General features: G+C 46.8%; 1 protein-coding gene across 1 annotated transcript in view; it reads right to left on the bottom strand.

Annotated features, from left to right (window-relative positions):
- Nucleotides 1–21,543, bottom strand: part of P3H2 (prolyl 3-hydroxylase 2) — a 70,308-nt gene that overhangs the window by 14,721 nt on the left and 34,044 nt on the right. The window contains exons 2-3 of the mRNA XM_065639833.1: nt 1,260–1,406; nt 152–341 (exon numbers count right to left, since the gene is read on the bottom strand). Of these exons, the coding sequence (XP_065495905.1) occupies nt 152–341; nt 1,260–1,406 (337 nt within the window). The remainder of the gene's footprint in view (nt 1–151; nt 342–1,259; nt 1,407–21,543) is intronic.

Raw genomic sequence — 21,543 nt, 5'->3', positions numbered from 1 at the left:
TGGCCTTACAAGTGCCTCCTGCAGTGTTACTCACCAGGACCAGTGATAGAAGGGAAGACGCTTCACCAATTCCAGCCAAAGGCCCAAACTCAATAACTAAAAACATTGCAGGGCCAAGGGTGAGAGCCCTAAAGACACAAAAAAATCTCACCTGCAATAGCTTCGTAGAGACCAGCCTTATATTCCAGGTACTCATGCTCCTCAAATTTCTGCGGTCCCTCACACATGATCTGGCAATCTGCATCCTCAGAGTAGTACCCTTTCAACGCACGCTCCAGTAAGTCAATGGCCAGCTCGTACTCCTCCTTGTCGTAGTGCCTTACCCCAGCACTGTAGTCCTCCTGCAAAGTAGAGAGGCAGAAGACTGTGAGCAGTCTATGCTGCTTGGACCACAGCATCCTGCCCTTGCCAACTGCAGGTGATTTTCAATAAAAGGTACAAGCAGGCAGGGGCAGAACAACCTCCCCTGGTACCTACCAGATGTAAGTGGTTGTACTAAACCACATTCAATCCATCAATGGACTTTTGGACTGGTGGAACCTCGTAAACCTGCCTAAATGCCCTTCTGAAGTCCTCCATATTTAGGGCATGCTCAGTGCCACTGTTGGATTATGCATTATGTGAAAAACCACTCCTTTTCCCTGTTTTAGCCCTCCTGTCCACCAATGCTGAATGCCAAGGGCAAAGACTGCACTTGACGCAGGCAAATCTGTCTTAGAACCTCTGCTAATTACACCAAATTGCCACTTCTCCTTCCTTGTGTCTTGTGAAATCAGAAAGTTGGGGGTGGCCCTGGCATTTGTGTTGGCCTTTCACTTTGGGAAGGTGGGAAAAGCTGTCACTCTTCTGCCTGCCACCCTGCACCCTCACCAGCAGTCACTCATGTGCATGTATCCTGCCCAGGTGGGACAACCCAGCTCAAAAGAAACACACAGAAGCCAAGATCTGTCTGTCAGTGTCCATGGAGGCATCCATCAAAGCTGCCTGCTGGTGTGTGTTCACAGCCACAGGTGACCCCAGAGTTCCCTAAAGAGAGGGACCAGGTTGAAGATGTAGCCATCAAATAAAGATCAGAGGGTGCCTTCAAAAAGCAGGAGCTGGCTTGACTTAAAGAAGAGTACTGAAGAGTTTTGCTATATTGTAATATGGACCTTGGCAAGAATCTCCCCATTCATAGATGATGCTCTCTTGGCCTCCTAAATCTCTTTTCTCCACACTGCCTGACATTTAACCTGGGTACTTCTTTAGCTCAGACTCACCATGTGCTGCCTGGCCTCCTGGTCAACCAAGCTGACCTTCCCTGCCGTGGTTTTGTAGTTCTCAATGTCCTGCTGTATCTCCATGTGCTCAGGGTTTGCCATGAAGAAGGTGTGAGCTGCATTTGCTGCCTCCTCCAGCTTGTTCATCTGTAACAAGATAAGAAAGACCACAAGCTGGTGATGTAGGACAGTGAATACAGCATTTTATGCAGTACACTCTGACACTTGTACCCCTGACACCCTTTTGACATCACTGGACTGGGCAATGATGGGATAACCAAGGAAAACCTGAATGGAGAGGCTAAAGAAAACAGCTAAAGTGAGATTAAAGCCCAGTACAAGGGAAATCAGAAGATCTGGAGTTCCTGAGAGCCAGACAGGTCACTTATCTGTCTGCAACGTGGTCTATTGGCGACAGGGTCCAGCTTGTTTTCCAGCTGCACATCCTCCGAACTCAGCCACTCCAACCCCCTGCACAGTGCCACACAAAGAGATGCTCTCATGAGATATGAGACGGAGAGAGGAGAGGAAAGCAGGTGCTAGGACTGCTCTCTCTACAAGCCTTGGAGGCTGAGCTACAACCAGGCTAAGGGCCTCTGCTTGTAAATGGGGACTTGGGACCATTTATTAAGGTCAGCTGTGTATAGCTGCAAAAGGCCAGACTCTGCTGATAGTAGCAGCGATATGAAGAGTTTCATCAAGTCGCTTCAGATTTAGAGATTCAGAACTGAGACTGGACAGTAGTTTCACCCTGGAGAAAGCCTCGTAAACAAACAAATTCTAGTGCTAAACACACCTACAGCAGCTGGGAGGAGGACAGATGTTCAGATGAAACATCTGCATGACCTAGCAGGAGAGAGGCTACTTCCATGGCTAATGCACTTGCTCCTGAAAGAAAGCAAATGCCACTGAGTACCAGCAAGGTGCAGAGCCCTGGGATATGTCTGCAGTCTGAGCAGGCTCACCCAAGCCTGCTATCCAGGACCAAGCTAATGCCAGCCCTGGCAAGGCTATGTCCAAATTTCTTCTTGACAGCAAAACCCATATCAAACCCCGTGCCACTGCTGCTAGGATCTTCCTGAGGCACCAGAGCCAGTGAGCTCAGGCACATCCACGCTATGCTGCCGTCACAGTGTGGCAGCTCACCTGCAGAAACCTGCAGACGTACCCACCAGAAAACCCAATCGGCAAAAAGATGAGAACTGAAAAAGAGAGCTGCAGAAAAGCATGTGCTTCACACCCTCTTATCCTATGCCTGGAGAAGGGCAAAGAGGCTGTGTGAGCTATAGTGAAGCCACGGCTGCCCTCAAGATCCTGCTCCTCCCCAGGAGACAATGGTGGCTTCCTTGGGGCTGCTTAGCTCTGGATGAATACTTGTATGCACTTAATGAGCATCGACTACACCTTGCCTTTCAGCCAAGCCACAAGGAAGACTCAAGGATGTTTTCAGTGAGCCCTCGTGAGCTGCCTAGTACCCTGCATTTCTTAGGGAGTTAAAGAAATCATACGCTCATCATCAGCGAGGCATATAATTATTAGTTTCATCTCTGACATACGATTATCTTCAGAGATGTGGCTGAACTGAAAATACCTTGTCAGCAGGTTGCTTGTTACCTTGGCAAATGTGTTTTTAACCATCTTTAAAATTAACACGCGCATCCAATAGCACATGAACTCCTGCTGAATCTAGTAGGATTGATATCTGGATGAAATCATGGGAGCTTCTCCTTGAGGGATGCTCCTGAGTATGTACATTCTATGGCATTTTTGCATGTGCTGCTTGTGAAAGCTTTGTGGGGAAATACTAAGGGAAAAAAAGACAAAGGATTTGTGCAGGTCACTCGGTTGCACCAACAGCATGGCATAAAGTCTTTTTTTATGCCAAACGCTGCTCTGAGCAGGAACAGCTGTAGCAGGGCAAGAGCAACAGCTTCAATTCAGCTGGACAAGGACAGTCCTCCTGGAAACACCGAGCCCACACCAAATCACTTAACAAATCTGTTCCTATTTTGGAAGTGGAGCTGTCTGACAGCATTAATAAAATAGTTGTTTAACGGGCAGAATGATGCCTCCTTTCCTACTGCACATAAAGCTTGGCAAGATTCAGGCAAATACAGAGTAAGGACACGTATTATTTTTGCAAGGTAACCTTCCCCAATGGTGAAGAGGGAGTGTGATTTAGCTGTGAAGGAAGCAGCCAGTGCCCTTTGAATCTCCATGCTCAAACACCATTTCCAAGCAGCAAATGCTGTAACAGGTTTCCTTTGGCTTTTCCTCAAAACAAGGTGGAATTAGAAAGTGCAGCAAGCTGCTGAAAACAACTTTGGCATTAAAAAACCAGGATAGATAGATAGATAGATAGATAGATAGATAGACAGATAGATAGACAGACAGACAGATAGACTAGACAGATAGATAGACGATGGTGATTGGGAGCCCAGTTTTAAAGTGAGGGATGCAGGATGATGCAGAGCACACCGAGATACCCGCTGAACCTTCCAGCACACAGTGAATCCCCCAGAGAAGCACCCGGTGCTTTCATCTGTGCTCCGGGGCTGTTTAGATAAGTAGGAGTGCAAACACAGTCTGCAGAGCAAACAAAGGGGCTACCCTGAGTCAAACTGGTGGCAACTGGAGACATCACGGCTGTTGGAAATCACTGGCTGAGCTTGTCAGGGATGCCTGAGTGATTCTGAGAGGAAGACACTGAATAGGAGTAGACACCCAAATCTACCAGGGGATTTGTGAAATTGGCACTTTTACATCTGACCAGCCATCCCAGACATGTTCCCACGTTGCTTGCTGGAGCACGGAGATGTTTTGAAAGCAGGTGCCTGGATACATGAAGACCTTTTGGAGGAAAAGCCCAGCCATCGCTGCCAGCCAGAGCGACACCAGGCGAGCGCTCTCCTAAACCCTGTCTGGTGCTCCAGCACAGCCAAAATTGCTTGTGTAGCTCCTAGAAAAGCCCGGGCAGAGCTGGCCGAAGAAGCACGCGTGAATACCTCCAAAAGGAAGATGAAAGCTCTGGTCAGATGGCATCTCAGACCACTCCCCAGATCTGCCCTTTGAATACCAAAGCACCGCTGTGCTGCAGTGCCCACAGAAACGCAAAAAATTTGCCTTGTGTAAACTTCAGAAGTTTTTCAGGATTAGCTCTGTGCTGACAATGTAGGACGGGAAGCCAGCTTTTACTGGAAAAATGATGTCTATTCCAGTCTTTCACTTTGAGTTTTCCTAAGGACACCACTTTACAAAATAATCCCTTGGCTTCCCAGCAGGTGAGCAAAATGACTGCAAGAAATTTTTATCCAGGACAGCACCAAAAAAGCCCCGAACCCCTTCAGTGTAGAAATCTTTTTCTTTTTATTTTTTTTTTTAAAAGAGACATTCCTATTCAGAAACATACATCCCATCCTGAAAAAGCTTGTCTCAACATAATCCCATCCCGGAAAAGCTCATCACAGCTGGGCAGCACCTGATACAGGATAAAGGACCAACTAGAGCATCTCATTATGGGAATTTTCAGGTCATGCTGTGTGTAAGTGGGACTGCTGCTGCAGCTGGTAATTAGAGAGGTGGAGATGGGGCAAGAGGTTTGTTGGAGACACATTAGCTGCTGACCTGATCCAGAGGGCTGCCATTAAGCCACTATTTGAGCTGCTCAGGAGAATCACGTTCTTTGATACCACAGACTTATATTCACAGGCAGCATCCTGCCTGTGCAAACTTAAAAGGGACCAAATGTGTCTCAGCCAGGGAACGCGTCCTTTGAGATGTGTTGCAATAGTCTGTTGTTGGACGTTCTCTTCAGAAAGCTGTCAAAAATTGTCACAGATCCTAGGATGGGTTTAGTTCTTCCTGGATAAAATCCAGCCCTGTAAGATAGGAAGAGTCTGATTTCTAGACACAACAGAAAATCCCTTTTCCACCCTTGAAAAAAGGCTCATACTGTGTCTAGTCCTACTGGCTCTTTGCAGCAGAGGTGACCTTTGGATTTTGCTAAGTAGACTCAAAGTAGAACATTTCAACTCAACACTTTTCAATTTATCATGTCCCATATTTGCCTTAGAAACATTCAAGTAACACAAAGAAGCCAACAGCTGCTAAGTTTTGGGGAGTTTTTAAGTGGATGTGTGTATATAAAAGCAAATTCCTAACTGGTAAGACATGTTCAGAGACTAGCACTGACATTAGTTATGAAACACTCTGGGGAAACCTTTGCCAAAACACTCTGAATTCACAAGGAGCAGGACATTTTGGTGTTTAAAGGTCTGGGCTGGGACTCAGGACACCTGGACTCAGTTCCTGGCCCTGTCTCAATCTCGCTGTGCAGTCATTGGAAAAAAAGTTTTGTTTTCTTTGTGCCTGATTTTCCATTGTTTTAAATGAATAACAATAAAAATAATAGTGTTTCTCCCACAGGGTAATAACTTTGTTTATTTAGATGGCAAGCAGTTCAGGGACCATAAGCATATGCAAGCATGAAACACAAGGAGATTTTGATCTTTGTGCAACCATCACTGAATGAAAATCAGCAAAGAAAAAATGACAACTGTAAAAGCACAACCTTAGTATATGCTCTAAGGTCTGCTTGTTCATCCCACTGGAATGAGATCACTGGACTATCACTGCAGCTTTGCACCAAACCCCATGTATTTAGGCCAGAGAGGACACACAAAATCAGAACATGAGCACTGAAAGAGCCCTGGGAACACCCTGTACATTTTGATCTTACCATGCCGACAGCTAGAGCCAAGAAGGGGAAAACACAACATTCAAGTGCTTCTTGGGTTTTGATGCTGAAAAATATTTTTTTCCTCATTCTAGTGTTAGGAGTGTTTCATTTTACAGAAAATCAGGAATATTATTTTAAGTGGCAAAATCCCAGATTAAAGAATTTCTGCAAATTGCAAATGCTCGGTTTCATTCCCATCTGGGACTGTGCTGGCCTGGACTTCAATGGGACTGCCACTTCCAGTCTGCAGTAGTGGCTTGAATTGGGAAGGCAGTTTTAATCAGAGCATTAGACAGGACCAAACATGGGCTGGAGAAAGACCTTGAGTGAACATCTTGAGCATCACTATACAATCGATGCCAATTCTCATTGATAACATTTGAGAAAATCCTTTATGGAGCTTTCGTGGGCTGCATGATGAAACGTAATACAATGTTTACAGTCTCTTAATAGTTCATCATCATTCTTGTACCTGTAAAATCACGTATCAGCCAGAAAACTCCATGTTGAGCAATCTAATTTGTACCTGTAAGGCCACTGTCACCAACTTGCCATGGTGAGGAAACAAGCTGTCACACTGGAATATGTCTAACTTGCTGTTTGATTTTATCATCACTTTGGCTGCTGTGTCTCTCAAAACAGGATTCACCTCATCGCTAATGCCCACCCAAAAACAGCTCATACTGGCTCAGCCCCACATGCAGGCACATGCTCTGAATTCACATTTGCCCTTGCTATTTGGAGATGAATGAATTCTGACCAAAGCTTCTCTTGTGCCAAGATGCTCAGCGAGCTTGCACAAACCCCTGGCCCCTTCCCTAGGGGATACACCACACAGCAGGACCGTGGTTTTAGCTACAATGACCCTACACTTGCAGTCCTTCAAGTTTGCTCCCTGGTGCTTGGCAGTGGGGATAATAAAGTGGAACAGGCATTGTGCCAGGTCTGGGAGAGGAACATTGCACAGATTTACAGTCTGTTCTTGCAGCCGGAGGCATGGTGCACCGTACCAGTGCCACTTTGCTTATGTTAACACTGACATAGTGCTGTTTATGGGGGGGAAGCAGCAGTGGCCAGAAGATCTACAGATGCCCAGGTGCTCCCAGCTGACCCCGCAGTTTTCATGGCGTGGCAAAAACAAGGATAAAAGAGGTGCAAAAGCCAGAGGATTTTAGAGAGAGTATAGCCAAAGCAATATCTATTCTGACTGCTGGAGATGTGGGGTCACAGGACATGATATAATCAAGGCCTCAGACTATTACTGACAATGAGTTGCCATTTCATTGAACATTTTATCAGGTATTGGCAACTGTCATGCATTCACACAACTGTTGTAATCCAGCCTGTTTCTATATTAAAGTATCTTCAGCATTTAAGACATAGTTTGAATTAAAACTTTTTGAGGAGGGGAAGAGAAGTAAGGCTTATACACTGGAAAATGTGTAAGATCCATCAAAATCACAGCATTTCTTGCTGTGCCAAGACGGGATCTACCTGCACATAACCTCCATTAATTGCTGAGTGCATGAGCCTGGCATGGAGCTTGTGAGAAAAAATTTCAGTCATTTGGCTGACCTAGAAAGCAAAGTCCCAAATCTTCAGACAGCTCTTGGTCTGCTGAACAGATATTGTTTTTTTAAACTTTTCCATAGCTCCAATGCTGCTGTGTTGTATCAAAGGCTTAGTGCACTGGGCTCTGCAGAGGAGGGAGGCTCTAGAGTCAGTAAGCACAGATAACAAGGGAAATAAAAGGTTCAGTGTCATGAAGGATTAACCTCGTTGTGTCTATGCAGAGCTTACTGCCTCGGTGAGTAGAGGCAAGTAGCAGTGAGATGGCTATAAATAGCATGTGACCTCGTCTCAACTATTTTATTATTGCAAATGGAGAAGGAAGAAATTCTCTAGAGAAGTTAATCAGGAAATTTTCCCTCTGCTGATGAGATTACGCATTCACAGAAAGATGCTTGAGCTGCCTGTAACCCACAACAGCATCCACTGACCCCTCGAAAACACTAAAATCAGAAAGCAAGGCAAGCATAGGGCAGAAGAGGGCCTTAGCCAAGCGTAGGGAATAGGCACCAAGAGACAGAGATGTGAAACAGCATTTGAGTTCATTAACACACCATCCCCTGCTCTCCAAAGAGTTTACCCGTTCCTTGTATTACAACTTAAGATAAATAGGATTGGTCCCTTCTACTTGCTACTAGTGTTATGGGGGGCTGTAGCGATGCCTTCCTGGAGGCTCCACATGTATCTTTTCAGAGGTCTTCTCCATTTTCAAAATGCAGAAAACCTCCAATGTGCTTTGGACAGCTTCCCTCAGATCACCCCAGCACACCTCACTGTGTGCTCCTGCTCACCAGTTGCTCTGGTAGACCCAAATCCAAAACAGAAGAAATTTGGAAAATTGGCACAGAGAAAAGTTCTCATGAGAAAGGAAACTTTGGAAGGATTTGGGGTTTTTTTGTTATTCCGACAAGCAATTTTTCAGTACGCAAACATACGCAGATTGGTAGGTACATGGTCAAAAGAGCTGACTAGACGTTGAATTAGTCTCCGGAAAGTGGCGGATACTTGGAAATTTAAAACTAAACAGAACAAACCACCTAAATATTCTTCATGGAACAAATTATTTCAATTAACCAAGAGAGAAATCAGATTTCCTAACGAATCTCTCACTTGGGCAATGCTGGCAGTATTTTACATAAGTGTACACATGCATATGCCAAGCAGACTGCACCCCTCATCTGAAAAGGTCATTTTGGTATTGAGAAAGAGAATTAAACTGAAACACTTTCTTTCCTCTGTGACACGATCCTCTTAAAGTGTTCCCAGGCACATAAGGATGAAGATTTTCACACGTTTCTGGCTGTGCATTATGTGCTTCAGTGCGCATGTGGTGTAGCAAATGCTGCACAAGGAGCAGAGGATTACTCAATAGCAAGTGACTTACAAAACCACTTCCCAGCAGGAAGGACTATTCCCACATAAATCTCAAACACATTGAGGCATCGTAGGATTCATCCGCGGAGGAAGCGGTGGGAACTGTGTTTGTGTTTACTGAACCTCCCATATGATTGTGAAAAATACTCTGAGCCAGATTTTGCCCTGTGTAAACACTCAGTTCTGTCTAACTTACTCTGATGACAGCTAAGTTGTGTGTGAAACATTTTCAACAAGGAAAAATTCCTAGAATATGCAGTGTGGGCTCTCCTGGCAAAATAGACAAACAAACAACTACACTACAACCAAAAAAACCAAAACCAACCAAACAAAAAAACCCCCACACCACCAAAAAATACCACTAGAACTGTCTTTTTAAAGCTTGGGCAAGAAACCCCTTGTAGACGGGATTCTTTCCTTTATGCCAGCACACGACAGCTGTGATCACAGACAGGAGCTGGCAGTACCTGGATTTCAGAACACTACTCTGTACAAAGAAAAAAGTGCCTTCTATCAGCAGAGAGCTGGCCAGTTGTCCCCCTCCCTCCAGCTGCAAACACAGAGCCACACTGCCAGTCCGTGATGCAAAACAACCTGCACCCTGGACCACGGGACGGCTCTGAACAGCACCTCCAAAAGCCATGTCTGTCTAGAAATGGGCTCATTCTCTATTTCTGAGGATGCTAGCATAATCTGAAGGCTAAAAGCTTCCCTTTTAATTTTCACTGGAAAAAGTGGGATGTATTCAGCCCTCAGGAATCTGTGCAGATGGTTACCCACGAGGCTCCTACACTCCAGAGTTTTCCTCCATCAGATAATTTGAGATGAGCCAGTGGCCCCTGGAGGAAAGTAGCATGGGAGAAGCCATACATTTACCTACTAATGGCAACAAGCAGTGCTAGATAATAAAAGGTGGGGGTATAAAGCCAGACAGAGTGGAGGTTTTCTCATGCATGTCTTTCCTCCTGCTGTTATAGCATCCTTGCGGCAGCCCCAGTCATTGCACACCTGGTAATGTATCAGCCAAAGATTAGTCCATGTGTTTTAAGCTAATGAAATTGAGCAGCTGGAAACAAGCAGTAACATGACTATCCCCTCCTCATGGACCACCAGCAGGAGTCCCATCGGCCACGGCCTCTTAGGCAAATAATGAGCTTTCATCTGATATATTGACAGAGAAGCAGGTGGTCCCCTGCAGAGAGTCTCAGAAATACCTGGTAGGAAAGAGGTGAATGTTGCCAACCCCACTGGCAAGGAGCGAGGAAGCCCTTTGCCTGTGAAGGGAGGAAAGTCAAGGCTGGAATGCTTCGATCTGATTAAGGCTAAAACTGTTCACCCGCTTTTAGGGGAAAAACAGAACAAAACAAACTTGGAAGGCTGTTGAAAGGACTGGGGGGTGCATCATGTAAGCATGAGTCACAGGCAGGCAGGACATTCCCTCTCTAGCAGCAGAGATGCCACGGGAACGTAACAATATTCTACATTTCCACAAAGTCTTCCAACCTCAGGAACCCAAAGGCATCCAATTTGGGCCAGAAACAAGGCAAACTCATCTGTGATGAAAGAACTGAAGTGATGAAGCAGACGCGGAATGGGGTATGCTTGGGAGAGGAACACTGAATGGTGCTTTTGCACAAGTATAATCCACAACATAGAATCATCGGTATGAATACAAACAACAGCATTTATTCTAAGGAGGATGAAGGCCAATGCACACTGCAATATGTCTCTATCAAAAGACTTCCCATCAGTAAAGTATTTCAGTAAAACAACAGCGACACACAACCTCCTCTCCCAATAAGGGGAGGAGAGTTACACTCTTGTGATTGAATTGATTAACAAATACTGCACAAGTGATGGTGAATAACATGGGGACTGTGCCTGATGCCATCCCTGTGCCTAAAGGAATAAGGCAAAGCAGCTTATTCCAGCAAACTTCTGGCCATCCGTACTTCTGCCTGGAAAGGATTGATAACATTTCTCCAACATGTGTGCAAGAACGCAGCAAAGCAAGTCGGAGACCGGACCCAAAATCAGAACTGTCACATATTCTCTGTTTCCCAGATTCTGCATTTTTCCTGCTTTTATGTATCTTCCCTCTCTGAGACCCATAAAGCAGCAGCTTTACAGTTCAGATGTGAATTTTCTACAGCATGCTGCCTCCCTGGGCATTGCAACTAGTTGAGCTGCACTGGTTGACACCATCAGGCACTGGTGCAGACTCCTAACCAAGCTGTCTCCACGTTGACATCTCTATAGAAGCAATTACCAAAACACTTAAGGAAAACACAACAGAAAAATCTGAAACAAACAGAAAAATTCTTACAGCAGAAACTTTCCTCTCTTTCCAGGGTTTAGCAATGGCTCAGCACCTTTAAAAAGAGTCAGACATGATGAGCTGCTGAATGCCCTTTGAGAGCCAAAGTTTCCTGTGTGAAAATGCATATGCTTGTCTGCTGTTACTCAACATCACCCAAACAGCTACGTGTGCCCCTAGAAAACGCCTTTCTGAGAGAACACATGGATTACTCATGAACATCCTGGAGCCAGAATGCCACACTGATCTGGTGATTAAACGATAAGCCCTTTTTTTGCAGCCAGTTTTGTCAAGTGGCTTATCTAAACCCTGTCCCAAGCCTGAAGCCTCTCCCTCCCTCTCCCCCTAGCAACAGAAAGGTCGTCTCCTACAGAAGGTACTGTGATTATGGCCAGTTTATTTTATTAACACCAGAAGGTTTGAAAAGCAGAGTGCATAGTCCTGAGGGTGACCTGCAAACAGGACAGTGCTATCTGAGAAAGAGGTTGTTATCTCCTCCTGCTCTGAGCCACTACGGGACAGCAAAGGGAGAAGCAAACAAACCTTAAATCTGAAGGAGAAAACAGAGTCATAGCACATCTATGCATCATTCTCTCACACAAAATCCTTGACAGGCTTCAATAAAATGGTTTTAGTTACCATGTTTTTTCCAGACACAATGTTTCTAGAATACCTTTTTCCAGGGCTTAAATCATAAACCAACGGATCATGACTCACAACTGCTGAATGGTTGGAGACCATCAGGATGGTGATGGACGTTAGGGCACTTAATTAAATAAACCATCAGATCACCATTCCAACACAACAAGCATTTTGCAAAAATTTAAGATCTACAAATCAGAGGTGGGCTCTGTTCACCACAAGGGGAACTGACTGATGCCAAGGGCAAGCAAGCTGAGCTCATGCCTTACGTGACTTTGGAGAAAATCGCCATCCTTGAAAAGAAACTTCTATGCTGATCTGATAGATTCACCGCTAGTGGGCAGGCATCAAGTCATTGCATTTACTTTCTGCAAGGAAGCAATGCTCGTAGAGAAAGAGAGGAAAGTGAAAAATACACCTGTATTTCCCCAATATAATCTCAGTTGATCTGGAAAGCAAAAGAAAAGTCTTGCAAGCACTACCTGTATGGGCTGCCAAGCTAGTTCAGGCCAAGGGTGCATGTATCCCAGGAACCTTACCCCAGCAGTGGCCAGGGGTGGACATTCATGGGCAGAGGGTAAGGATGTAGCAGGTACGCAGTGACCTTTCCACACAGGGTATCGCCAGCAAAAGCAACAGTTTACAGGCTTCCTGAATCAGGATTTGCCTCTGGACCACTGTGCTTAAAAGCCACTGATGGACCTATCCTCTGGGAAGCTATGTAATCCTTTCTGGAACACGTTTACACAAGCTGCAATAAATAAGGGATTTGGAAGACTTTAAGACTATTTTCAACAGCGTAGAAGTGTGGCTGAGAAAGACCTACCAACAGCTTTTGTTAGAGTTTTCAGAAGACACGGGAGCTGCTGCAAAATACACCTGCACACATGTCTACACTCCTGGAAGGCAAGAGCCATTGCAGCAGCACTGCAAACTTCCTCAGGTTCCTCCAACATTTGTCTCACTAAAACTCAAACCCATCTAACTAAAACAGGGATGGGTTTTCCCACAAAAAATCATCTTATGAAATGAAGGCAGATGAAACAGGGCAGGGGAGGGGCCTCGCAGCCTACCCTCTCATCCAGGACACTAAGAGCACATCAAGTCTCAAGGGTGCTCTCCTGGTGGGCAGAATGAGTATGTTGCCGTGAGATGGACTGTTCTGATTTCACAGCATAGTGACTACCAGACATGTTCTCAGCAAAATCTGACCCTGCAACTTCTGGAGGAGAGGTCCTCTTTCCTAAGAGCTTCTGACTGCTGCAGCTGAGGTTGACACATGGAACAAAAGCACGCTGAAGAACTTCATGCACTTCCATCTTCAGTTTGTCCAGTACTACTGAAGAAACATGTATTTCATTTGGTGAGGATGCAATTCTACCCTTACAAATGTGACCCTTGCCCTACTCCAGCTCACCAAGCTTTCATGAGCATTGTTACTATTTCGAGAGAGGAATTACTGGCTTTGAGATAAGAGTAACACCAGTCTCCAGAGTGTCACCTCCAACACTCAGCCCAGGGGCACGTTACGGGCAGCGTCTGCTGCTGCTCAGGCTCTTGGTGCAGCTCCAGCGTCTCCTCCAGAGTTACACCAGGGTGAATTTGGCTCGTGCTTCAGCAAGCAAGGCTGCATACCACTGGGACAATTGCCTCCATACATGACACACACATCACAAGTCTCAGCAGGATTTTCTGCTTCTGAAATGAAAACACTTTGCACACTTTCCTCAGCCATGGCTTGGTAATCATTACTAAACACTTATCAACTAGACGGCCTTCATTTCCTGAGAGCCTGGACCTAATTACACCAAGAAACACTCCACTTTTTCTTCAGACACTGGAAATGTTGGTTTCTGAGCCCTCCTCCTACAAAGTCAAACTTTGCTCTGATTAGTAGAGTGTAGGGGAGGGGAAAAAAATGCAGCCAAATCTCAAAAGGCAAACATTATTCACAGAGATGCCCTGGCTTCACTCTACATCGTTAATAATAACAATAAAATGTCACAGCTATTCCATATCCACTCCCTCCTTTATTAATCTTAGCAGAGCCCTGTGAGGCCCTGCAAAGAGGTATCATTTTCCCCAGCTTGCAGGTAAGGAGTCTGATGTCTCATGGCAAATCAGATCCAGATCCCACGGTCACCAGCTCCTAACGCCATTCCTCGAAGGAGTGAAAAAAGCCCCCTCGGCTCTGTTTCTTTATCAGGACATTCGATCCAGTGGGGGGATGAAGAAGCCTTTGCCACATGTGCTGCACACAGAGCAGCACTTTCTAATCCCTCCTTTGTGCCACAGGGCCAGCTGGGATGTTGCGTTACAATCGCTTGCTTGTTAACAGAGCTCAGAATATCACCATCAAATCAAACTGTTGGTTAATTAGTGTATAAAAGAACCCCTACAAATGCACAGTAATGGAGTGTTAATGTCCATAGCAGCAAGTCACAAGATCTGCTGCTGCAGCAGCATCGGGTTCACCCTGCCGGCTGCCCAGGAGCTGCCGCCCGTCCCGGCGGGCGGCCGAGCAGCAGCTGCAGGTGCCGCATCCAGTTGGAGCCACCTACAGCAAACCTGCTTGGGGAAAAAAGGTGAGGAAGACTTGCCTAAGGGGTTGTGCTTCCTCTGACCAAGGTTCCCAGGCAGTTTCACTAACCCTATTATCCTGGCTTGGGAAAGAGCCTGCAGAAAGGCAGAGCCGAGCTATGCGCCCTCCCAGTGCTGCAGTTTTCCCTTCGCAAGAGTTAGTGGAATGGCATGGGTGGGATGTGTCAGCTCCCAGTTTGGCCAGTGCACGTGTGGCCAAAGGGGTGACCCACGAGGAACAGGGCATGTGTCTCTCCTTGAGAGCAAATAAGAGATGTGCCCTCTGCAAAGAACGGATCAGCAGCACATCCCACATTTCTGACTCTGGGTTGCTTTCCTACAGGTATGTACCTTCACCTTTCTTCTTCCTTCCAGCCAAAAGATGGAAATAAGACACAAATCTATTACCTTGGGCAAGAGCAGTCCACAGACTGGACTCGTAATCCAGAAGGGAGGCCAGAGCATCAGATTCAGCACTTCCCATTGATTGCTCCAGCACTGGTGACCATGCACCAGACTGAAAGCAACAAACAGCCTGAATGAAACAGAGCTGAGGTTTTTTGTACCACCATCCTCCCTGGCCTCTCTCACGAACATGTTGCCAGTGGTGCAGTTTGTTTATAACCCACAGTACCTAATGCACATGGCTTGGAGATTGCCAGCCTGTGCCTGTATTTCTTTGGCATGTCTGCCCAGACCTTCCCTGCAGATCCAGCACACCAGGGAAGTGCTGCAAGCTTGGAGTGCTTTGGCAAAGCACCTCTTACCCTGACATGTATTAATTCCAGACTCTACAGCTCTGTCATGCTCACAGCAACTTCTGTGACCCTTCAGCAATGTGGGTCTTCCCATTTGATGCTGGCAGATGGCACTTTTGGGAGCACAGGGCTTTGCAGTGGGGGAAGAGCTCAGTCCTTGGGCAGGGACTGACACCCCATCCCACATGGGCTGCTGCTCAGGCACAGGGACATCTGCAACAGCTGCTTGTAGAACAGGTCTTCAGAGAAGAGACTTGTGTTCCCCGCTGGAACAAACACAGAGACAAAATGCACCGGTATCTACCTCTGAGCAGATAAACGGTCTGCACGGATTCCTGTACTGGGCACAGACATGGATAGAGCCAGGCTGGATGCCAGCCACAACCTCGACAAACTTAAACACATTCGATGTTCGGTTCCAACTTCTGACACCCTTGTGGCCCCACTTGCTGGAAACCCTGTAGAGAGACACTCCTGCACAACTTTCCTCATGTCGAGGGCTTAAAAGCATCCACAGTGGTGGACAGTCCTCACGGGTTTCCTATCGCAAGCACTGGCTCCTCCATTTCTCAGCTCTCACCAGCACCAGTAAACAACATCCTAAAGAATCCATGTGTCGCTTGTAGGCACAACGCAGATGTTTATTCCATTATTGCATTGCTGAGACGGGGAAAGCAGCTGCTTGGTGCGGCTCCAGAGAAGGATGGCAGCCCGCCGGAGAGGGAGCCCTGCCAGCAACTGCGGGATGAACAGCAGCCCAGAGCCTGCGGGGAGCCGGACAGGAATAACGCACAGCGGCGTTCACGGGCGGCGGTGCCTCTCGCAGGGATTCCCCCGAGCATAGGCTGGTGTTGCTGACAGCACCGACACGTTCTGCATCCCGACCACTGATGTCACCCTGGCATTACCCACAGTCTGGGGCAAAACTGTTTTCTAGTATGCAAAAAATGAGAAGCTGTCTGCCCTCGCTGAGGACATGGCTGATGAAGTCATGCTCCTGCCAGAAGCCAGTGTTTTCCGAGCACTTCCGAGGGGAGTCTGAGTTTCTGCTTTTAATTCCTGGCCCTGGTTCTGACTTACTGGGAGTTCTTCTACCAGTCACTAAGCATCTCCATGACTCAGTTTCCCTGCTAAGCAGGAGCATGAACCTTCTGGCCCTGGCTGCTGGAAGGCTGAATGACAGCATTTAAATACCTCGGATGATATTTCAGGGCTTAAGATATTGCAAGATTTTTCTGTTGATCTTAAAATTATGCACCAGTCTCTTGCAAGAGCTCACTCAATCCTTATAAGTGGCTCTTTGTCACTGTTCCCATCCACACCCTAGTTCCTCTTTGAAAGGCAAATACCATAAAAGGCTGTTTATAGAAATAAGAAGTCAAATAGGGTCAGGCTGACTAGGGCTTTGCTGCCCTGAGCTGCGGCCAGGGAGGGGTGGCTTCCCGCTCCCCCCGCCGTCCACAAGGAACAGCAGCCCGTCTGTCTGAGGAGCCTCTGACGTGGGTCTGTGTCTCCTGCCCCTTCGCAAAGAACCGTTTCATCTCCAGTGGAAACAGCCAAGACGGAAAAGGTGGATGATGCCAAGATTAAGTAAGAGAATTAGGAAAATAGCAAGCATCCCTAATCAATCACACTTGGACAGTGAGGGTTTTATGTGCACAAAGACTTCACTTAAATTCTTTTTTGCATTTATCCACAAGAAAGAAAAAAATCTGGTAGCTGAGGAAATTGCCAGATGTTGATTCACCCTTGCTTTCCGCAAATGTTTCCATTTTGTTGAAAAACCAATTTGCAAAACCAGGAACCCTCAAAATGTTTATTTATTTATTTATAAAAGAAAACCTGCAGGCAGCTCCAATGACAGCACATGATGTACATGAAGGCAGAGGTACTCTGCCGTCTAGCAGACTCCATGCCTCTAACTTTTCCCCGGCCTGAGGCTGGGTGCTCTGGGTGCTGGGTGCTCTGTTGCTGTCTGGTACCAAATCTGTTTTTTTGCTGGCATGGAGAATAGAATGCTTAAAGAAACAGAGAGGTCAATGCAGGGATTTTTAAAAGCAAATATGGCTAAGTATATTAATAAACCTTATGGGTAAGGATCCTAATCATCATCTGGTTCACAAAGGTCCATTAACTTGCTTAAAGTTGACGCAGGGCCACAACTGAGAGGGGCAGAGGTCAAAATAGGAGCCGCAGAAGGCAGCGAGGTAGTCAGGATGCAATGACATCTCATGGGACTCTCCCCAAACAGCTGACCAGAAACCAGCAGTCCTGAGAAATCCCATCACAACTAGTGACAAAGATTTGCATTTTGCATCTCAGTCCAAAGACAGCCTCTCTGGTATGGCAGCCTCCTAGAAACAGCTCAGGGGTTATTCCTGTATTAACTTTAAAAAGACATCACTTAGGAAATCATCTATAGCTTCATATCTCATCTCCCACAAGATCCAAGGCACACTTGTTCAGCTTGAGTAATCCACAAAACCCAGAGCCTAACCAGTAGGTATGGCTTCCCAAAAACCCTACGCCCGTGTTCTGGGTGCAGCAGGCGATGTGCATCACAGACCATGCAGCGAACGGGGGGTGTCCCAGGCCCCGCACACCATCATGCACCGCTCACAACATCTCAGAGCATCCCACGCTGCCAAGTGTGGGAGCTGCACCACTTTCCAACATTTCTGTTCTAGTCATAAATTTACAGGCAGCTATTGATGGATTAAATATAACATGGAAGACCAAGTCACAAGTCTATTGTCTCATTTACTCACTTAGCCTGCTGGCACATGCACCTAACCATAATATTGCATTTAATTTTGTTTTTGTTTTTAAAAAGAATAACTTTGGACTTACTTTCCACAAAGTCCTTCTGCTTGATTTAGTGCAAAACAGCTGTTCATTTCAAGAAGCTGTTGGAAAAACATTAATCTGTTTCCAGCTCAGACTACTGCTAAAAAAGCAGAGCATACTTCTAAAATTAAAAAAGAAAGAAAAAAAAAAAGCTTTAAAAAGTACAAACATTAAGAACTTCTGACAAATGTGTTTTGGTCATTGCTGAAGCTAATTCAAAACATAAATCACTGCAGGTGTAACTTCAATGGAAACACTCAGCTTTCCATCCAAAATATATCCGGGCCACAGAACAAAATCGACACGACCTAAATGGTGACTTGGTTGGCAAATGGAGGCACAGGCAAACCTCCATAGCTAGCACCAGTATTGCATTCAGCCCTCCAAGTTATTATTTACAGACGCTTTCTCTGATGACAGCATCCCTCCCCTCCTGTTCTTCAGGAGCACTTCCCCAGCACAGGGTGCTCCTGAGCCTCCCCCTGCATGGGGACGCGCAGCTCCCCAAGTTGAAGCTGCTCCGCAAGCCCATGAAACGGAGAACAGCTCTCTAAGTTGCATTGCAAAGCGCAGCAAAGCGTGGCGTGGCATGGCTCAGCCCACAGCCTGTTGGGGGGCGCTGGGCTGTACCCACAAGCCCTCAAGGTCTGGTAGAGCGCACTCAGCTCGCGCTGCCAGGCTGCGGCACAGGCGCGCGCAGCAGAAACATCCCAGGAATGATGCACATCTAAAAAAAAATGGTTTCCAGTGTCAGCAGCAGAAAGCTCTCTGACTGCCAGACCACAAACAAGCTGGAGACGTTTCCCTCCCTCATCCTACTTGACACGAGACCTGAGCCAAGCTCCTTCTTCAGCAGCTTTCCAAAGGGTTTAGCATGAGACCGTCCTTATGTCTGATTCCTGGTTGCACAGAGACCTGTCCTTGCACTGGCAAGGTGAAAAGGCTCTGATTTATGGGGCACTGGTGGCAGAAAAAGCACTGTCTTGTGATGGGTCAGGAGGGACAATGCTGACCTCCAATTTTCCAGCAACCCCAGGCTGGATTTTACACCAGAACAACAGCAGTAGCAGCAGCTTTCAAATCCTCTGGAAAAAACAGAGATGGTTTGAATGAAGCACCAGGAAGGGCCAGAGCCCCAGCTGACCTTCTCAGTTGTGCCTGTGCACCTTGGTTTGCCCAGGTGTGTGGGCAGGACGGGGTGGGCACCTCACTGCAGCTCCAGATTCAAACTCTGCTTCAGGCTCGGCTCAGGGCTGCCCACCATGCCTGGATGCCTCAAACCAGGGCTGCAAGGCAATTGCCACATCACGCTTGTGTGCTGTGTCACACACTTTTCTCCTGTGCCCAGCAGGTCAGCTGGCTCACAAGCACTTCAGGTCCCAGTCTGTGCAGGGAAAGAGGTCAGATTTACCTGCCTAATAGCTGCACAGATCAGTCCTCTTCACCAGCCCTCCCATGGAAAGGTTGTTACGTATGTCTCTGATGACAGTGGTCCTCTCTGCCAGCTGACCAGTGCAGCCCCAAGTACAAGAAGCTGGGTAACTCCTTCTCCCATGCCCAAGACAACCGAAGGCTTTTAAGAAAGCCTGAACCTGGAGAGCTCATGAATGAGTTTAAGGAAAGGCAACAGAGAAAAAGTCTAGAAGAGAAGGACAGCGAGGACAAGAGGGATACAATAAAGCTTAGCTTTTGGAAAGCAAATGAGCCCAAATCATGCAAGAAGGCTTTATGATCCCTCAAGCAGGAAATAAGTGATGACATGCTGTCATGTTGCTGTGTGAACAGCTGACACATCGCAGCGGGATAATTTCATGGACTCCCACATTATTTTAAAAGCTGTCTTCAAAATTGTAGGGCTATGGCAGAGGAGCCTCAAGCCTTTCAAAGCAATAGCTCTGCAGAAGATCCGCTGCTGTGGGAGACCTCAGTCCCTTAGGAACCAGCCTGTGCAGAGGAGCCGCAACGAGCCGTGCCACCCACAGAAGGCATCTGGGGCTCACCACAGACGGCTGCTGATACAAGACCAAAGCACCAGCCTCCCTTCCCTTTCCCCCTCCAAGAAAACAGTGCTCTGACCCAAAATGTGTTCAAAGGGTTCACTGTTGTCTGGCCAGCACACGTGATGCTTGAAGCTAGCCTGGAAGTCCTCAAGGTTGTGGACCATGTTCTGCATGTCTCAAGCAGGCTACAGCGCTTCTGAGAGTTTCCTTTGTCCTTAAGAGGGGCTTTTTGTTTGCATTTAACATTATGCACCAGAAACAAAACATTCCTCCCTCCTGCTGCTCTCCCTCTCTTTCTTATCAGAAGCAGCCGCTTGCATTTTCATCGACGCAATTGCCCGACTGTTTTTCTAAGAGTCTGCATATTGACTTCCTCTGGTTTTTTTCAGCAACGGGATGCAGGAGCCAAACCCTTGATGACTGGCCCAAAATATCCTGCCATTCTGGAAACCAGGAGGGATTTCTCCAGGAAACCTTGAATTTCATAGCGCTGCCAACTGGAACTGAGTTTCTGCTTCCAGCAGCGGATTCGGCACAAGGTACATACTCAGATATCAGCTGAAAGAACAAAACCCATGTTCCCTACAAGCCTCATGGAAAGGCTACCCCTATTCAGCACAAATTCTGCAAAACCCATTCATTCTCTAAGGAACAGCTTTGTTTACAACTTGTTTCACTTTCCAATGCATGTTAGAGATTTCCATGATGTAAGAGATATCTGCACAGATGCTTCTCCCACACGGTTTTGCTTTTCAGAGTCATCCTGCCTTTAGGAAAAGTTTGCTGGAATTACCAAGTAAGCACACAGAACCCTCTCCCTGAAAGCAGCACGTTAGGAAACAGCCTAGGCTCATATATCAGCATAGGTGTTTTTGCTCATTAACCTATTAATTTACTCTCACCAGCAAAGCCTCCTCCCAGCTCCAGGTTAATGCCCCCAAGCCCCGCATCAAGCAGGCACACAGGAGCATCACCAGCAGCTCTGCTCTGCACCAGCCGCAGCGCTGCCGGCCAAAGCAGGAGGCAGGATCTCGGGCCACGGCCGTGACTCACTGTCCCGACCTTGCCAAAGAAGTAGTTTTGGAGCGAGGAAGCGACAGGGAGGCTTAAATTTGAAAGCTGATGAAACAAAACGAAAGAAACACCAGTGAGGACAGCGTGCAGAGTAAGCTCAGCTCTGGTCTGGGAAGTGCCACGTCTCCTCACCTGCCATAGCTCCCAGCATAAACCCAGATGTTACAACTCCAGCATTCGCCAGTATAAATTCTAGTTTAACATGCAAAATAAACCACCACAATTAATTACACCTCTAAGCATCACAGCCAGAGTTTCCAGGGCAGAACCTTTCATAGTAATTCTCCCAGCCAGCTTTTAAGGTAAAAGACTGTCTTTGGGACTGCTGGGAAATGGAGACAAGTCTCTTGGGTTGAGTCTGTAAGCTGAAGAGAAAGCAGCCTTG

This window comes from Caloenas nicobarica, chromosome 8 (genome assembly GCF_036013445.1).
Source record: "Caloenas nicobarica isolate bCalNic1 chromosome 8, bCalNic1.hap1, whole genome shotgun sequence".
Classification (NCBI taxonomy): Eukaryota; Metazoa; Chordata; class Aves; order Columbiformes; family Columbidae; genus Caloenas; species Caloenas nicobarica.
The sequence above is the reverse complement of the archived record's forward strand: the minus strand, read 5'-3'. Positions and strand labels throughout refer to the sequence as shown.